At 26.8% G+C, this 19,911-nt stretch overlaps 1 protein-coding gene across 1 annotated transcript in view; it reads left to right on the top strand.

Annotated features, from left to right (window-relative positions):
* Positions 1-19,911, top strand: part of LOC136976468 (tyrosine-protein kinase receptor TYRO3-like) — a 137,120-nt gene that overhangs the window by 112,336 nt on the left and 4,873 nt on the right. Inside the window, exons 3-4 of the mRNA XM_067271753.1 lie at positions 14,951-15,161; positions 19,172-19,468. Of these exons, the coding sequence (XP_067127854.1) occupies positions 14,951-15,161; positions 19,172-19,468 (508 nt within the window). The remainder of the gene's footprint in view (positions 1-14,950; positions 15,162-19,171; positions 19,469-19,911) is intronic.

Below are 19,911 nucleotides of genomic sequence, written 5' to 3'. Positions count from 1 at the left end.
AGAACTAGAATTATTGCATCAGGAACTAATGTACTAAAAAGAGACAGAATCGAAGTGAAAGAAGTCGTTCGTATAGCAATTTTTCAAATCTTCCATCTACTTTTATAAGATAGTTAAGTGTTTCAATCAATTTCCGACCACAAAAGTTGAATCTTTTAAAAGGAGAAAAAAAGAAATATTAAGATAATTTTGATTGCGAATGTAAATTATGGATTTATGTGCGAAATTATTTATGTTAGAGCGAAGTTTTTAGTACGAAAAGACAAGAATAAGATGAAGAATGGTCGAGATTAAGAAATTATTAGAAGTAAAGAAAGATTGAGTGAAACTTTATCAAAGGAAAAAAAAATGAATAAGTGAGAATTGGAAAGATAAAGTGAATTGCGGCATGAAAAAGAATATTTGAAAGGAAAAGTGAGAAAGAAAATATAAAAAATAAAATAAAACAACAAGAAAAATAAGAAATAAAAATGATAAAAGAGAGTGGGTGTGAAAATATAGTTTGACTGAGATAAGTAGATATGTTTGCGCAATGAGTAAATGTAGAATATATATATCTATATTCTTTTTCTTTACTTTTTGGTAAATAAGGTACAAATATTGATGAAACATGGAGTCAAAAATAAGATAAAGAAAAAAAAATGTTATTTAAAATACATGTAATATTAAAATAAAACAGAAGAAGGGGAAAAATAGCCATAAAAATAAATTTTAAATTTATGAAATTTAAAATGATATTTTTAAATAAATAATAAAATGAAAACTTTATAAATAAAAAATAAATTAAATTAAAATAAAAGTCATCCATAAATTCTCATATTCGAAAGAGAGAAAGATGGAGGTTACGAAAAAATTGAATTTTTTTTTTTTTTTGGTCTTTTATTCCAATATATAATACTCGAATAGACAGTAGTAAAAATGACAAAGAGTGTAACTAATAAATAACTATTTTTTATGATCGGTAAAGTTTGCGAATTTCTTCCTTTGGGATTTACAAGAATTCATGTTTAGAGATGATTTCTCGCACAGTATCAGTAACTTTTGTAAGATCATTTGTTTGGTTTTAGTTTTTTCGATACAGGAAATACGGTTAGCAGTAGGTGGTAGCAAATGATATACTTTAGCTTTCTAAAAGACTCCGCAGATGAAAGAAAAAAGAAAAGTTATTTATTGACATTGAAGTTTTCGGGCGTTTAGTCAGTAAGTATAGCTACTTCTCATATATAGAAGTGCAGCAAAGCCTTTTTGCTATGGCTGGATCACGTATAACGTTAATAGAAGTAGCTATTGCACAACATAATCCTTTCTACTGTATATATGGTCTTTTCTAGTCACAGACAAAATGCATTTGCAGAAACTTGTTTTCTCTTTTTGATAAATATAACGGTTAATAAAAATTCTGTAATTTTTCTTGATAACTTGTTATTAAATGTTTTATTTAAAGAATCGATCGTATTTTTGTGTGAATAAATTATAAAAATTCTTGTGATTTTTTTAGATTTAACTGCGATGGTAAAAAATATTTGATTAACCTTTCCTGAAATTCAGTTTCAAAATTTCATTTTAAGATATTAAAGAAGCAATGTTTTAAATTTGAATTAAAAATAAGGAAAAAATATTTTCATTTTGTTAAATTCAAAAATAATAAATGTTAAATTTTCTATTTACAACATTTTTAAACATGGTATCTATGGAAACATTTGTAACAGAGACGATTAAAATAAATTTTTCTTAATAGTAAACAGAAGAAATTTCTCTATATTTACAAGGAAATACGATTGTTTTAAACGTATAAAAATACAAAAGATAATTTTTTTCTTTGGCATTTTTATTATAAAACTTATACAAGTTTTAAACGAGAGAAGTTTGGATTTTTATGAATCTACTAAAGAATCATAAAGTATTAAGAGATTTGCAATCATTGGAATACTAGCGTTATTTTAAATATAAAGTTTAATAATAAATAAGATTTCAGCGTGCTTTGTAAACAAAATTTTAAATATAAATAAGCTATATTTTTTCAAGGCGAAGAATAAGTGCCACATAAAAAGTTTAATTAATACCGTTCATAAAATATTTGCGATATTTTCTACGTATACGAAAGAATAAATTATAAGTAATAACGTAAGAATTACTCCGAATAAATTATTGATAATTAGAATTTATTTAATTTGCATATATTTATAGAATTGTCTTAATAGATTCTTATCTATTTTAAGAGCAAGTAGAATGAAAAAAAATGTTTTATAAATCAATTCTTATTATTTGTATATAAAATATTTCATATAATTTAAATAATTATATATATATATTAATTATAAATTGACATAAATAAAAAATTTACAGATGAATAAATCTATAATAAAAATAATATGAAGTTGAGAAGAATAAAGATCATAATCAGCATCAGCATCCCAATTTATCATTTGCTCTTTCTTATCTTTCATTTTATTTATTTCTATTTGTAACTAAATTATTTTAGTTTAGTTTTCGTTTTTTTTTAAATTTGCAATCACTCAGAAATAATTTTTTTATAGAAAATTTATGATTTTCAATTATTTTATTTTCATTTTGTAGAGTATATAGAAAAGTATCTAGGATATACATTTCTAAGTGACAAAGATGAATATAGTCTATATAAGTTGAAATAGAGATGAAGATGAAAGAGAAAAAATTGAAAAAAGTTATAATTATGAGTCAGAAAAGAAGAAAAAGTAGAAAATGATGGAAATGATAAATGAGTGAGGATAAGAAAAGAATAAGAGTAGAGCAAAAAGAATAGGAAAAAAAAATGTAACTAAGATGGAAGTGGAAGAATTATATTTTGACTCGTAGAGTAATATTTTAAGAATAAATTTTATATTAAACATTTAGAGATTGAATTTATTTATAAATATATTATAAATTTATGATGTCACAGCTACCTGTGACTATAAATATCAGATTAAGCAGGCTACTTTCAGAATTGAAGCCTAAGGAGTTTGAAGGATATAACTGAGAAAATTGGAAATCACCTTATTGGAAATCTGCTGGACTAATATAATTGGAAAATATCCGAAATCACAATAATTAATATAATTGACTACTGTAAACTGAAAAGAGCAGAATATAAATCTGAATGCTGCCAACTATAAAACAAGTGGCGATGACAGAGAAACGATTGGTCAAGGTATTATAATTAGTGGTTGAAACTAATGGCACATTAATTATTTAAAGCATGTGAAGTAAACCGTTGTAAATTGAAATTAAAGCTAACATTTCGTTAATTTTATTTTCGAGTTGTATAAATTCCAGCCATTCTTCACTCTAGCTATTCACTCTAATAACTCATAAGTTATCACCTAAGTAAGAGTATGTATATTAATAAGTTAAAAATTCTTACTAATAACATTAATTACTGTCAAGAATGGAAATATTAAAGGACTATCAATTAATATTTTACTGATTTAATGGAACGTGGATGCTGAATGGTTAAAGATGAAGCGTAAATAATGTAGTGAACGTCAAAGTAAAGGAAGATTTACAACAGTAAGGTATACTTGATTTGGTTACATGGGTCGCTGACTACTAACTAGAAAATTATATATCATTCTGTCAATATGCTGTTTATTCCTTACACTTGATTTTAGTAAGTCTTCTTCATCTCTTCTACTCTATTATGTGCAATCTTTGATGGAAATTATTATTAATCTGCCTGGCTTTACTGAATGATGACATTTTGGTCGTTTGCAATTTTAAATAACCATTCTTTTATGCTAAACGATATCTCTAACATTTACGTGAATATTTATATATATTTACAATGATTAGTTTTACTTTTCATCAGTTTATTTTCTGTAGAGATAAATTTGCATTTTGATTATTATAAATTGACGTATTTAATAATTTCCACCAAATTACTTCTGTGCATGAAAATAACTTTATACTAATCATAATTAAAGTTTAATTTACCTTTAATTCAGTTTGAAAGATTTAACTTGCTGATATAAAATCAAATTTTAAAATTTAAGTTTTTACATTTATAACGTATAAAATATACTTTTTAAAATTATATTACTCATTCAGATTAATGTTAATTTAATTTTATACGTTAAAAAATGTATAAAATTTATTTTATAGTAAGCGAGAGAATTAAAAATTTTGTTTGCATACTTCATCATGTGAATTCGTGATGTTTTCAGCTTACGTTGGGCATCCTTGAGATTACAATTTTTATTATTTTTTAAAAAAAGAAAATTGAAAAACTTACTGGAAACAAAATAAAATTAATTTAAATCTCGTTATAGAAACTAACGAAAAAAAAAAGAAAAATAATCTCTGAGCCGGAATATTTCCGCCATCTTTAATATTCTTTAAAGTTGTTTAAGATATTAAAAAAAGAGTATTCATTCTACCTTGAATGCTCAACAAAGTAGAATTGGTAAAAAATATTCTAATAAAAAGTACATAAAAGTGATATAAGATAACATACCAAGAGAAAATATATCACGTAATCATGCAAATATTTACTGGGACCAGCTACTCCAACAATTAAATAATGCTGAATAGATTAAAGATTATGCTTAAAAATACATTTTAATTATCAGTAGAGTTAATGAAATTTTGTTTTTGTTAAACTAAAAGTTACATTGTAATTATCACTAGAATGCTGCTGGAACGTTAAGGTAAAAATCTCACCATGTTGAGGAAAGAAGAAAAAAATGAACATACTAGTCTCATGACAGGCTACGGGGATAAAATTGTTCAAGATCCTCCCCCCAGACGTCCGGAGGCTAAATCTGACGGATTTTCCTGATCGTCTTTCTCTTGTTTTTGGCAGATGGAATAAAATACTCTTCCCCGGAGCCTCAACGTTAAGAATAGAAGGAAAAAAAAGAAACAAAGAAGTGAACTCGTAAAGTTTGTCAATGTAATAACTTTAGAAACGATGACCGAGAACAAAAAAATGCAATAGGGAAGTGTTTGTAGCTGTTGAAAATTGTCTCAGTTCCATTATTTGCTACGAAGGGATTTTCTGACGAGTTATTGAGTTGGCAACGTGAAAAGGTGCTATCGATCGGTTAGGTCGCGTGACAGGTATGAAGCACCTTCTATCTTGTGTATAAAGCTTCTCTAGCCAACATTCATATCATTCAAAATAGAACTGAGCTATCAATTTACAATAAGATCATTATCCCATTCCTCTTTTTTCTGTATTTCGCTACATAATGATCGTCTTATTATATATGGTATATTTTTATTTATATATAAAAAAAATCTATACTGTTAGATAATGAGAAGTGAAAGCTATTAGGAGCTTTTAGTAGAAAGTTCAAAGTCTACAAAGTAACTGTCTGTTTGTCTTCTTTCCAATAATGTCTTTTTTTTTCGGTGGCAGAAATGGAGGAGGTCCTTAGTAAGAGGCCACGGTTTCGAGTTCATTCATCATGACATCAATTATCTAGTCTTTGTACAATTGACGTGTTCAGCAGGATTACTCTGAAACAGTATGAAGTAATATAGATAAAAATAATTGAATGCATTCTTTTTAATTCAGAAAATTCAAAATATAAATTAAAAATGTTTAATTTTTATATGTAAAAAAAGAATATATATAATCGTTTAAATCGTTATGAATGTTACATCGCTAAAAGAGTGATCCAAAATACAGGTAAATTGAATTATCCTGGATGTAAACTTGTTACTCCGGTTCCTCGTGTACTTACCTGTTGGTCTGTCCATTACAACGTTTCGCCATTAAGTGGCGGAATCTCTAACTATTTATATAAATTAGATCTTACCTAAGTTGACAAAGAAAGTGCATTCTTGAAATATTAAATAAGTAAGCGAACAATGGATACTTTCCGTCTGAGTTATTTTGTAAACAATTTTGAAAAATTCTTTCTGAATTAACAATATGAATAAAAAAAAATTGATATGAAGTTGCACGCTTCAACGGCAATGTAATATCCGACAATGCAAAAACAGTAATTGGAATGTTATGAAATCATCTTTTAATATAATTCTTTACTGATAAATCGCAAATATTGAGCAATAATTCTTTACATAATTCACTTTCTTCATTGTTTAAATATATTTTAATAAATTTCTTACATATTAATAATGTAACACGTATCCAGAAACGAAAGTAAGAATATTTTACATGTCTTTAACATAAATATGAATGACATAATCATATACAGAACTTGTAATAAGAATATTTACAATTTTTTTAAACCGATATTCAAAATATTTAACGTATCTATAAAGAAAAAATGAATTTTACATATATATCGAAGAAAAAATATGCAATATCTGCAAAAAACATTTAACGTATGTGTAAATACTAACGTTAAAATGAAAATTCAATATTTATGACATTCAACGTGCGTGTCTACATGTAAAAATAAAAGTAAAAAAAATATTAAAATATTTAAAATTATTTATTTATAATAAAATATTCACTAGAATTAATATAAAAAAGTGAGAACATTTTAAAATATTAATAATTAATTTAATTATATTTACAGGTGTAAGATGTGTGTAACTTTTATTACGCTTCATTATAATTTATTGTTGAATAAAGTAAATCGAATTATAATATAGAATGTATAAATTATGAAAATTGTCCATTGAAGCAAATTAAATAAAAATATTTTATAGAATATAAGGAATAGTTAGGTAGACTACTAGTTGTTGTATGTGTAGTTGTTGTGATATTCAACATTTATGACATTATAAAGTCGTTACAATTCACAAAGGTAGCAGACTTTTTCTCCATTAGTCATTGCACCAGTGCGAAGTGTTGCATCAACTCGCAAACTGAAAAGCCATAACGTGAGTAATTGTGACATAAACGCTGTTTCTAGGAGATGAATCCTAACTCGCACGAAAATGCTCCCTTATAAAGCACCAGAAAAAAAATTTTTGAGATTAAAGCACTCGTAAAACTTGGAAGAGTATTAAGTTTATTTTTCTAAAATTTAAATTGAAAATTCAGTGCAGCAAACTTGGATATTTAAAGTAGTATATAATATTTTTTTAAAAAAGAATTAAGAGTAAATTAAGGAATAAATAATTATATCGAATTTTATGTTATTGTTTAAACAGTAAAAGACAAAGAAGTGTCTTAGTTTCATCCATTTTCATTTTAAAGATTTTCGAAAAATTCCGGACGTATGGAGACTGCATTGCCATGACAAATGATGCTTTGGAATGTCACACGCAGGGTAGTTTTTCAACACAGACACTCAACTTTTACTAACTTATATATTTGTTATATAGAAGGCCTAAGAATTTTTATTGAATTATGTGATTATATTTAATATATCATCTCTAAAAATTCCAAAGCATTTTTTTTCTTTAAAACTCCATTATATCTCCATTTACTCGAAAAGTTGTGATTTATGAGTCTTATTTATGCTTTCAAAGTTCTATGGACCTCATAATTTTGCATGGTTGATCGATACGTGAGATCCAAAACAGCCACAAGGGTCTTATTCTTTTGGGCTTTACTGGAGCTTCTAGAACTTCCGGGATCTAGAGAGCCTTCGTTAAAAAAAGAAAAGATCTAGAATACTCCAATGGATCTGAAGCTTTTTTTTCTATATGGCTTGGCATTTATTTTATGAGGGTCGAAACTGCTCTTCTGTGAGAACTCTCGAATCTCTTACCGAAATAAATCTAAAGTTTGTCTTGTAAGATTTTAAGAAACTTTTCTTATTTAAAAAAAAGCAAAGAAAAACACTTCTCAACTCGAAAGGATCCTCATGGCACCTACAATCAAACATTGAAACTCAACAGAATTTGAGCCAATTGGAGCAGAGTTTGAAACTAGAACCTTACGAAAATACATTTAAGATGTATTCAACAGCTCTAAAAAATGACAGGAACGAGTTATTTTGACTTGTAATTTTCGTATTTATTCGCCAAACAGCAATTGGATTGGTAACATTTCGCTGATAATACTTTAGTGAGGAATAGGCCATTAACAATAATTGGCTTGGAGCCAAATTGCCATTTAGGCTATTTGTTAACAATTTTTCCTTCGTTAATCTTGTTTGCATGATTACAAAATAATTTATGAATTCGAATTACGGTCAGAATACATAGAAATTAATTTTAGTCAATTTTTCTATCAAAGTTTCTTATTTTATAATAAATTGCTGCGTATTAAATTTTTGAAATATTTTCTTCCCTATTAAATTATTAAAATTTAATCAAATAAATACACATTTAAATTTTATTAAATCTGTAATTTTATTTAGTTCAGACATTATAGAATTTATTATAGAATCGTTGTTGTTTGTAAATGTAATTAAGAAAATATTTCTTAATAATTTCGATTTTAAGAAATAAATCTTGTTATTTTTAAATAACTTTTCAATATTTTCTTTTCTAAGATTTGAGTCTTTTTTTTAAATGCGATTACTGAATGTATGTAATTTAATTTCTGGATCTTTTTTGTGTTATTTAGAAAAATATTCAAGTAATATATTTAATATTCTGAAAAATGAAATTCTAGAATAATCTAGAACCGGATTAAATGTTGTAGTAAATTTATTGATCTCCTAAAAACCTTTAATAATATATTTTTTACGGAATTTCCGAAATTCAAAAATATTCTTTCCATTCAAAATCAAGAAGAATCATTGGCTTGTTGATCCGTAAAAGTCTCGAAATTCCTTGACTCATAAGTTCCTTGACGCCTGAACGTTTTGGATTACCTCGAGAACATTAATATCCATAAATTTCTTCTGAACGTTAAGAACCATCACGTGTCAAGGGTCAAAGAAATTGACTCATGAAGATTCCTAAGCTCTTTGAACCATAAGTGTTTCGAAATACCTTGAGAATGTTTCATCAAATTCTTTGACCACACAACCTACTTGAGAATATTTCTCAAAGTCCCCGGTTTTTCGATGATTTCTAAGTGATTTGAAGTTACAAGTATAAGTTTTCTATTATATTATGCTTTATTTATTCTTTTGGTCCATAACCAGACCAATTTCTCTCTCATAAAACTAAGTATTAGTACCGTAAGAATAGACTTTTTTTTTGTTTTTCCTATTGGCAAACATAACTAAAATTCTTTTCTCTTCAAACTAATCATAACTTTCTCTTATTATAACGGGGTTAAGAAGAGATTTTTTTTGGCTTCCATCACGATTTCCTTCTTTTGTACGAAAGCTAGATTTGCTTCTTCCTCTCAGCATTAACCTTATCCTGTAGATATTATCTGATTGTAACAATAATAGTTTAAACAATTCGGAATTAGGTATAAGAGAAATCTTTATCGGAAATGTCCGCTTCAATCTGTGAGAAGATAGTTGAACAAAGAACACGTGTTTAGTAAAGTTGATCGACTTGAGACGGATGGATTCTCAATACAGGATAGTGAAATTGAATTTTGGGATCGATGAATCGTGTCTGACTGCCAGAAACCGTAGTTGTTGCATACATGTTATTTTTTTCTTTCATCTTTTGTTTTCCTTCAAACTCTATTTGATGGATGGTCACTTGTACAGGCTAGTAATCATTACTTTCTTTTACGCTAATGTCTTTTCTAAATTTGTTGAACTACGAACAAGAGAAATCATGGTTAACTTTGTTCTTACAATTTTTCACTTGTTAAAACTTCTAAAATTTCCTTTCACTTATGACGACATCATCGTAAATCAATTTATTTTTTAAAAAATATAAGAAAATTATTAATATATATAAAATTTTATGCACACATCGGAATTTTAAGTGAAGAAACATAGATATACTTCTTTTAAATTTAACACAAAGAACCATTTCTGGATTAAATTTATGAAAGTTGTTACAATTCTCGATCGACGTTATCATTTCTGTTAAGATCTTGAACTGTGATAGAAAATCATAAATGATTTTCGATTAAATTTTATATTTCGAAAAGTTTAAATCAGAAAATATTTTCAGATTGAGTTTATTAAAAAAAAAAAATACTAAATAAATCTAAATTATAGGTATTTTATGCTCGTATCAAAGTTGCAAACTTAAAATTATGAGTTTAAAATTTCGTTTTTTTTAATTCACTGAATGAATTTTGAATTACTATATCTTTATAAAAATTAAAATATAATATTATTAAACCGTTTTTTAATAGCTGACAAAACCGAAATTAATTAAATAGTTAAAAAATTTCTATATACAATTAAGAACCGAGCCATATTGAGTTTTATTACACAATAAAATTATGTAAGAGCCAAGTCTTTTTTTGCTTTTATAATTTTGTTTAAAATAGAAATAAAATTCTATTGTTTGTAATTGTCTTTCCTTTCTTTCTATTATCCAGCAGCCTGTTTCATTGACAACTTCTGGAACCATCTACCTCGCCACTGATGTGCACAATGGGGATGTTTCTTTCTGTCGCACAATCTTTGTTGGAAACACATTTCCTGTAAACGGTCTCAGGTCGGAGTTGTTGCAACAATATCTGAGCAACTTTCTTTTCTGACAATCGATAGCTCTTATGTATTGTGTAACTGCCAGAGGACACAAACTTCCTATTTTCTACATTTCATGACTCCAAGCTTTAAACAATGTCACTTCTTCATAAATTACTTTTGAATATATCCTTAAAAAATTTCCCTTTTAAATTAATTAATGTTTATCTTTAATGAAAATTTATATTATTAATAAATTATAATACTCAATTAATTATCAATAGAATTCTTAAATTAGCTTTTTGACTTATTTAAAGAGTTTAATTGATTGTAGAGTTTTCTTTTTATTTTTAGAAATTTTTAAATTCGAAAATTAAACTTCAATCTATTTAAGTGGTTCCCAGTTGTTAAGATACCAATTGTGCCTTCACTTGCTACAAGTAGCTTCAATTTATCCTTCGGGGTATCGATGTGTTTTTCATGTTGCGTTTACTTGTCAGAAACTTTTTAAAGATCTTATGCACTTTTTCTAGATCAGTTAATATCCGATAACTATTCGAGTGTATATAGTTGCACGTTTGCTTTTTTTTATATATATATTTTTCCCTTCTTACAATGATCGCTTGAGAACTACATCCGACACTTTTTCTATTAAGCTAACGTTCCTCAGGGCTCTATCCTTTATCTTTTCCTTAAATCGATGATTTTTCTCACTCACATATAATCCAATCCATAACTTTTTTAAGAGACAAGCTTTCTCTTTGCTTTTCAAACTGTCCTTTTTTCCCCAGAGGAAGTTTTCTTCGACCTTGATCTTTTTCAATAAGATTAAATTTTGACTTTAAAATTTCAATTTTGCAAGAGAATCAATTGAGTCTTTTTCCAATTTAATTATTAATATTATTAGTGTATAATTTGAGTAGATTAAATTTAAAATGTTAAAGAAATGATGTTTGATATTTATAAAAGAAACAAGTTTCTTGCAAATGCTCTATGGATAAAATCAATAACATATCGATAAAATAAAGAAATACATGGTTTATAATGATATATAAATAATTGCTATAACATATTTTAATTCGTTATTTGTGGGAAAACGTCACGTGTAAGGATATTTTTATTTTTAAAAAAATCTATGCGAAAGCAACCATTTGCTAAATCTGTTGTAAGGAACATAAAAAGTGTATTTTTAAAAATTGTGTGAATATTAGCATTTTTAGTTAGTGCTATCTTTATAGTTACTTCTAAGGGTCATAAACATATTCTGGAACACGTACCACTATTATGAACACTACTTTAATTGGATACTGAAATGATTTTTTCGAGTATAAATTGAAACGATTTTACGTAAGAGACGATACAAAAAGTGCTATTTAAATGATAAATTTGATACGGAACTTCTTTTCTGATATTACAGATAATTGTTATTATATCAAAAATTCAATTTTATGGAGTCGTTTTCACGTTTTTCGAAATAAAAGTGGTTTTGTTCACCATCTTAGAAGCACTAACTCATATACGCCTAGTGAATAATGAGGTCAGCTGATGTAAATTTGCATGCATATAAGTTAACTATACATATATAAAATCTGCAACTATTCTAGTTATATTCGTGGAAAAAGGAAGAAAAAAGTAATACTTTTTTTTATAATAAGGATGCTGCTAGACGTTATTTGTTATGTTGTGACAAAAATAATATTGCATGCATGCATTTATATTGGTATGACCTCGTCTTCTACATGAAATTTCACTTTGATGATATACTGGCTGGAAATAAGTGGCTGAAAAATTTATCATCGGATAACACCATCCATAACACAAAAGTTGTTGGAGCAGTCATACAGACACGACTGAATTAAAAATGGAACTGGATTAATCTTTCTTGGATTAATGCTGCTACAAAGCAGATTTATTTTAAATATATGTATTTAAATAAATAAAATTGATTAAAATAATTTAAATATTTTACAAAGACGAATCTGGTAAACATAATTTTCGAATTAAAACATAATTATACTTGCAATTCAACCAAGAAAACTTATTCGTATTATTTATGTAAAGATGTCTAGATTGTTGCAACTATATTTTAATTGAATGTATAATTCATAAACATTAAATATATATTTTAATTACTACAATGCATATAGATATATTATGAAATATATATTAATTTTCTAGAATAAGACAAGCAAAAATTGTCATGTTGAACGATAATAATCTAAACTAAAATTCAGCTGCTCTTTCTTAAAAAGAAAATTAAATTTTTTACATTTTTCCTGTTTTTAATCCTAATATATTCTGCAAATTATTTACAATCTTTACGTAAAATAAACAATAAAAATAAGAAATAATTGCTTTAAAAATAATTGTAGGATTATTTTTCTATCAAACTGTTTATCTACACAATAATAAACAATGCATTTTTATCATGTAAAAATAAACATTTAAAATTCTCTTATCGCAAATATTATTTATAAAACTATTAATTTATAATAAAATATAAAAAATAAACTTAGGAAATTTTAATTTTCGAATAGAAATTTTATTAATTTTAACCGGATGAGATCATTTCGAACAATTGTATCAAGATCAGTAACAAATTTTGCATCTGTATCATATTCAGGAAAAATTCAGGATTTCCTGATCTGTCTACATGTTCTCAGATTGCTTCTGAACAGCTGCAAGCCATTTTAGCAGAATTGTCATAGAGAAGAAGCAATAATACTTCAGGAGTACCAAGTGAAAGTGATATTTCTGAGGCATTTATTCAAGAAAATCTGTAGTTCGATAAATATTCTATACACGAAAAGAATGATGATAATCTATGTAATGGAGCAACTTCATTAAACAATGCTCTGATGTATATGCAAATTATACCCTCATCCTGTTATAATTCTTATTAACGAGGAAAATGTTTTCATTCTAAATATTGAATTGTTATCGAGTAAAATGTATTTAATAAATTATTATGGGACCGAATACATATTTTAAATTTAGCAAAAATTATTGTGTGACAATTTGAAGACGTAGATTAAATTTTTATCTTTGCAAGTAATCAATTAAATCTTAAATCTTTCTTCAAATACATTTACTAACTGGAGTATTAATTTCAATTTATTATTTCCGCACTACAGCAATAAAAATATCGAAAAATCAATTATCATGTGGTGGAAATTATCCTGAGTTAATGAATAATATGATCGATAAATATATTTATCACAACAATAAGCAGAGGTACACATTCTTTGTGAGAAACTCAACAATTCTATCGCAGTTAATTGAGCAATTTTTCACTCCAATATTAAATTAGTAATCTGAGACGGATGATCAAACATATTAATATATTATGGCGTTAAAATTTAAAAAATATATATACAAGCATTAGCTAATAAACAACAGATATAAAGTATCCATTAAAATTAATTTCAAAACGATCGATTGCAACAGCATTTATTTATCTCCAAACATGTAGAAGATCTCCAGGAAATGCCATACTTTCCAATCGATACTAACACGAACACCTTTAGAAAATTTTGAAGCGCTCTTATAATGTATAAACATAGCTTCTAGGTATATTATATATATAGATATGAAGGTAGTCAAACACGAATAAATGAATTCAGTTTCTATAAGTAGCATCCTCTATGAGAAAGATTCGGAAATTATGTCATAAAACCTAATCCCGAACGAAGTAAAGTTGTCTAACTAATGCTACACATTAAAAGGCTACTAATGTCTGTACTTAAGGGAAGCGATTTATCAGTAAACACGAGTAAAAAGAGAGAGAAAAAAAGGCTTAACACCTTATATCAATTCATGCAATGTTCTTAATCCATTACAACGCATCTTCTTGTATCAATGAGGAAATCTCTAGTACGTTTTCTAAGTCACAGATTTATAGTTCGACAAAAAGGTAATGTGGCGTAGTAATGGTGCTTTCTGGCCAGATATTTCAAGAACGAATAGCATGCAGGTAAAATTTTCAATAGTTGCCAATAGCATTATATTATGAATTCAGTCAACCTTCATTTTTTGAGCTGAAGCAGAACAGATTTTTAATACGCAGTTGGCATTCCGAAAGTTATTGCTCAGACATGAAAGAAAGGTCCTGTGAGGAATCTTTTAAAATACTATATATATACATACATATAGGAAATATCTTTATATATTTATTCGGCTCACATCTAGTGAGGTGGCAGATGATTTATCAGATGTTTTAGTATCGTTAATAAAGATATAACTTTTTAACTTTTTAATTTCATATTTTATCGATAATGTTTTAGATTTTTTGATTTTATATTCACATTTTTGAAGATTTCAATTTTATATTTGAATAAAACAGATAAATATGAATGTTTGTATGTGACGGTTGGATAAAACATGTTTACTCAAAGAGGAACTCATAAATAATAATATTTTTATATTCAGTAAAGAGAAAATTCTCAAATGGTAAAGTCTCTAAAGAAAAGAGCTATTCAATCATAACAATAAATCAAAATATTCTCAATTGAAAATTTATTTATTTATCTTTTTTTAAACTATAACTACGTTTATGATTTCAGGTTTCGTGGGTAAGACAACGTGATCTACACATACTCACCGTAGGAAGGTATACATATACCAGTGACCAAAGATTTACTTGTATCCACCTGGAAAACTCCGATATATGGACATTGGAAGTAAAATATACACAAAAACGTGATGCAGGTATTTACGAATGCCAAGTCAGCACCGAACCAAAGATGAGTCTAAGCATTATGCTAAACGTCGTAGGTAGGTATATACGTAAACGAATATCTAAATTCAATTCTGATTTGTCATCTGCTTTTGACGTTTGCCATTGCAATAAAATGCTATAAAAACATAATATTTCCAAGATATATTGTCCTATCGAGAGTAGAAAAAAAAGAATGAAAGGATAAAGGAAGAAATAAAAACCACCTCGTTTATTTTTATTTTTTCTTATCTGCAACTGAAGTTTCCCCTCGTTAAACTAACTTTAACATTTTTTTATATTTGTATTTTTTTCTTTTATTTTAACCCATATCTGGACAACTTTCTTTAAATTGCAATTTAAAAAAAATACAATTTCATTCCTTTAATGATTTAAATAAAAATAAAAACTGTTTTGATCCGTTAATTATCTACAGAAACGTAGGAAAAAGGGGGGAAAAATTATATATTCTAAAACGGAAGGTAACGATAACGTAACAGCTTTCTTTGCTTCTTATTTGACTTTAGTTAATAATTTCTATGAAAAATCTCTTCCTATTTTTATTAATTAATTTCTATCATTAATTAATTCAGTTAAAAATTAAATATTTAGCCAATAAATTATGATCATTGGAAAACTTTTTAATAAAAGTGTAAAGTTATGGTTATAAATTTATCTACAAATATACAAGACAATTTTAAAAATATATTATTTTCATATTGGTATAAATCAATAAAGTTTTAATTAAATCGAAAATCGAAGTGTAATTTCTTAGATAAATAATTCTTTGAGTTAAAGTTTGAGATAAACATTTTTATTATTATTATTTTTTCTATTCCAAAATGGCAAAAAGTAATAATTAAACATGATTTAAAATTCCGAAAATTTATCTCAAAGCATTCTATTCTTATTGGAAATCATTTTTCAAAATAATAAATAAATCACTTCTAATGCTGATATAACTCATAAAGAATTATTAAGAAAATTTATAAGAGAAAAATAATTTCTAGTTTAGAAGATTATTGATGATGAATTTTCATTATCTTATGATAAACTAAGCTTTCTAATTAAACAACCTTCTCACTAATCAAGCTTATCTCAAATTATTAACTACGAATCTTTCAAAATTTCTCTAAATAATCTTTGAAATCTTCATGTATCAGAGGAGCTTCCATACACCAAACTTAAACTTTCTTTCGAAATTTATCTTTGAAGTTTTCTAAATATCAAGAAAATGAAAACATCTAAAGATTAACTGAAAATATTAGTAATTAAATTATGAAGCAGTAGAAGACCTTTAAAATAGGGGATAAAGGGAAAAAGCAAAAAGGTGGTTTTGAACAGGATTCGTTCTTTGATGTATTGCCGGTAATTGAACTGGAAAGTAGACAAGATCAGTAGCAAAAATTAAATTACCGTTCAATGTAATGTTATCACCTTTCATTTTAGGAGAAGGTAAGTTAAACGAAAGATAAAATTCTCTTATCTTACTGACCTGGAACGGAGATAAGGTTTTTCAACTTAGATGTTCATTACCTGCTTTACCTTTAATAAAAATTGATCAGCAAATGTTCACAAGTGCATTCTACTCCAACATCTTTCTTCGGGCTAAGAATTTTAATGTAATTCATCTTGTAATAAATATTATAAATTTGTGCAAATTTTCAAACTCTGAAGGCTTAAGTAAAAATGTTATATATGCAAATATGATCTTTTCTAATTTGGAGATATTGCAAATGAATTTATATGTATCTTCCGTGACCTCTACGTTTTCACATACCAAGAACACAGTTAAATATAGAAATACGTAAAGACTACAATAAAAGGTCGACACCATTAAGTTTTAATTGTGTTGCTGTAGCTGTGAAGGATGTGTTAGTGGAATTAATTTGTGCTTATCTTCTTTTGTAAAATAGAATAGATGCTATCGGCGTGCTAAGCGTGTTCCTGATACATACAAGACTTGAATCACTAAGAATTATTTTCTTTCAATTGTCTTCAATAATAAATTCACTATTAACATATGAATTATTCTAATATTTTAAAATTATGTATATATATATATTTTTTATTTTATAAAACTGAGAATAAAAGTATTTAAATTGAGCAATTATCTCTTAAAACTGGAAGGAAATATGAAAAAACAAGACAAACTTCCAAATATCAATCTTCTAAACTTCAATTTAAACTCCAGTGTCTACTTCTGTAAACGGTCTGTTCACCTTTAAAACCAATCTTTAACTTCAATTTTAATATTTTATTTTATATTAAACTTGATTTTCTACTCTTTCATTCCCAAAATAAACTCTGAATAGAAACTTGTAGTATGAATTCAGAGAGAAAAAAAAATTCGTTTTTAGAATTTAAACATCGCAAGTCTTAAGCGAAAGAAATGAAATATTTGAATATCTTCTATGAATTGCAGCGTATCTTTTCTAAATTGTTACATTCTAGTGAAGTGTCTAGACTATTCTACCCATTATCCATTTTATAAATTTATTTCCTCCCAAAACTCTCGACTCGTATAATTATTACAAGCGAAATTGTTAGTTAAAAGGGCATGCGACTGTACTCTATCCATTTCTGAAGTGACAGTTTTTTCTTCATTCGCTACACTCTGATAACACTGCAAACATATCAAGTGCAGAAGTTGGTAAAGTAACTAGCTACTAGATAACTGTGCCCCGGGACTTGTACTTCTGCTTGACAGATACAGGGACAAAGGAATAAGCCTATACAACTACACAGGTGTAACTGCTACCCTAACTCAGATTCTTTCTAATTTTTTTATACGAAGATTGCTCATATATAATTTAATTAAAAGGAAGACATTTTATCCTTTCTACATAGTAAATAGACTGCTGATTTTACTACTAAGAATTTGATATTTTAAAGTGAAAATATCAAAAACTGAATCGTTTCAAAGTAATTGAAATCTCGTGACGAAATTCAAAATAACCAAGCCACAATTGAGTTTTGAAAATCGATTTAATTACACACTTAAAGGACAAACAGGAAACGATTTATAAAGCTTATAATCGAACAATATCTACGTATAAAAAACCCACCTTCCGGATAAAAATCGAAATAGTTGAATGTATATATATATATATATATATTTAAAATCTCTTTTTTTTATTATGTTTAATATCAGTGGGAGAGAGAAAAAGCACAGATTTATGTCAATTTGAAACACATTTTCTACGTATCATTCTATATAGCGTGTTAATAATACTTAACAAGTAGACACGTCACGAAATCGTACAAGTTACGTATATAAACGACTTATGTAGAGTTTAATTCACGTAAAAAAACATTATTTCATCTCTATTATATGTGGAAATAAAAAAATGTATGTATATATATATATTATATCGGAAATATTGTCTTTAATTTTGATATTGCGTGACGTTCCTTTCTACTTTGACATTTGATAAAGTGCGGTCATTCCTGCTTATAATCGAATGGATTGCTATTCTTAAAGAAGAAGAAGAAGAAGAAAAAAAAAAAATATTAAATATTTCCCGAAAACATAAAATTTAGCTTTTTCCCCCTTCTTATAAAAACTTAGTTTGTAATTAGTTTGAAGTTTAAAAAAAAATTATTATTAATTTTATTTTAAAATGGGAAGAAAAAAAAAGAAAAAAATTCTCTGAGAAGTAAACAGAAGTAAATTACTATTTAATACATGTTCTTCAAAAATTTTAAAGCTAAGTTTCATTCTTATAAATTTTATAATTAGAAAAGTTAATTTTTGCCTGATTAACAATAATTTAAAACGATTATAGTGTGTAAACGCCCGTACTAATTTGATTCATTTTCAAAATTAAAAAAAAGAAACGAAATTTAATTTAATTTTAAATTAGAGAGTAAATTTTTAACTAGATGGCTTTTTATGGTTCTTCTTTATATATACATACACCACATTGCATAAATTGAAAAATAAATAAAGGATTTAAAGATAGAACTTTCTTTTTCTTATTGTCAAATTGACCCATTTTCGCTATGTTAAAGAATTAAGTGAACTTAATCCAAACTTATTTATTATTTTTATTTTGTTCTTTTGCAGTGGCTAGAGCCAGTATACCAGAAGGACCAAATCTTTACATTCAGAGCGGTAGTACTATTAATTTGACTTGTATCATCACAGAAAGCACAACTCCTCCAGTTTTTGTCTTCTGGTACCACGATGATCGCATGATCAATTACGATTCTACAAGAGGAGGGATTAAAGTTACGACAGAGAGAGGACCAACGACAGTTAGTAGATTACAAATACACAATGCCAAACCATCAGATTCTGGAAAGTATTCGTGTATGCCCTCTTATGCTGATCCTGCAAATATCACCGTTCATGTTTTAAATGGTAAGCAATATTTTCGAGTGTTTAATATTATATTTGATTCTATAAAGTAGTTTTTCTTTAATGTAATCCATTAACTTTACTTAAACAGTTTTACTTAAACTGAGGATTCTGTTATAAAATTCGGATCAATATGTTTTTTATGGATAAGTTTGAAACTTTGTTACACACGATGTTCAAGATTTTAGTAACAATTCATGATTTTTAAAGTTATTCAACAAGTTGTAAGATTAAGGTCTCGGTTTACCACAATGAAGGATCCATATTCGAACCGTGTCCGGATCTTCACAGTTTATTACGAATAGTATGGGTCAGAATGTCTTTCCTTTCTCTTACTCACGCTGATCAACTCCATTGGAGGTCAGGCCAACCCGTACTGGATGTAATTATGGCCAGTCATATAGCCTACAATGAGTTGGTGCCTCGTGTTAATCAATCAAACCAAA

The sequence above is a fragment of the Centruroides vittatus genome, unplaced genomic scaffold, assembly GCF_030686945.1.
Source record: "Centruroides vittatus isolate TY-2023 unplaced genomic scaffold, ASM3068694v2 contig_400, whole genome shotgun sequence".
NCBI classification, from domain to species: domain Eukaryota; kingdom Metazoa; phylum Arthropoda; class Arachnida; order Scorpiones; family Buthidae; genus Centruroides; species Centruroides vittatus.
Note: the sequence above shows the minus strand (reverse complement) of the source record. Positions and strands in the feature narration are given on the sequence as shown.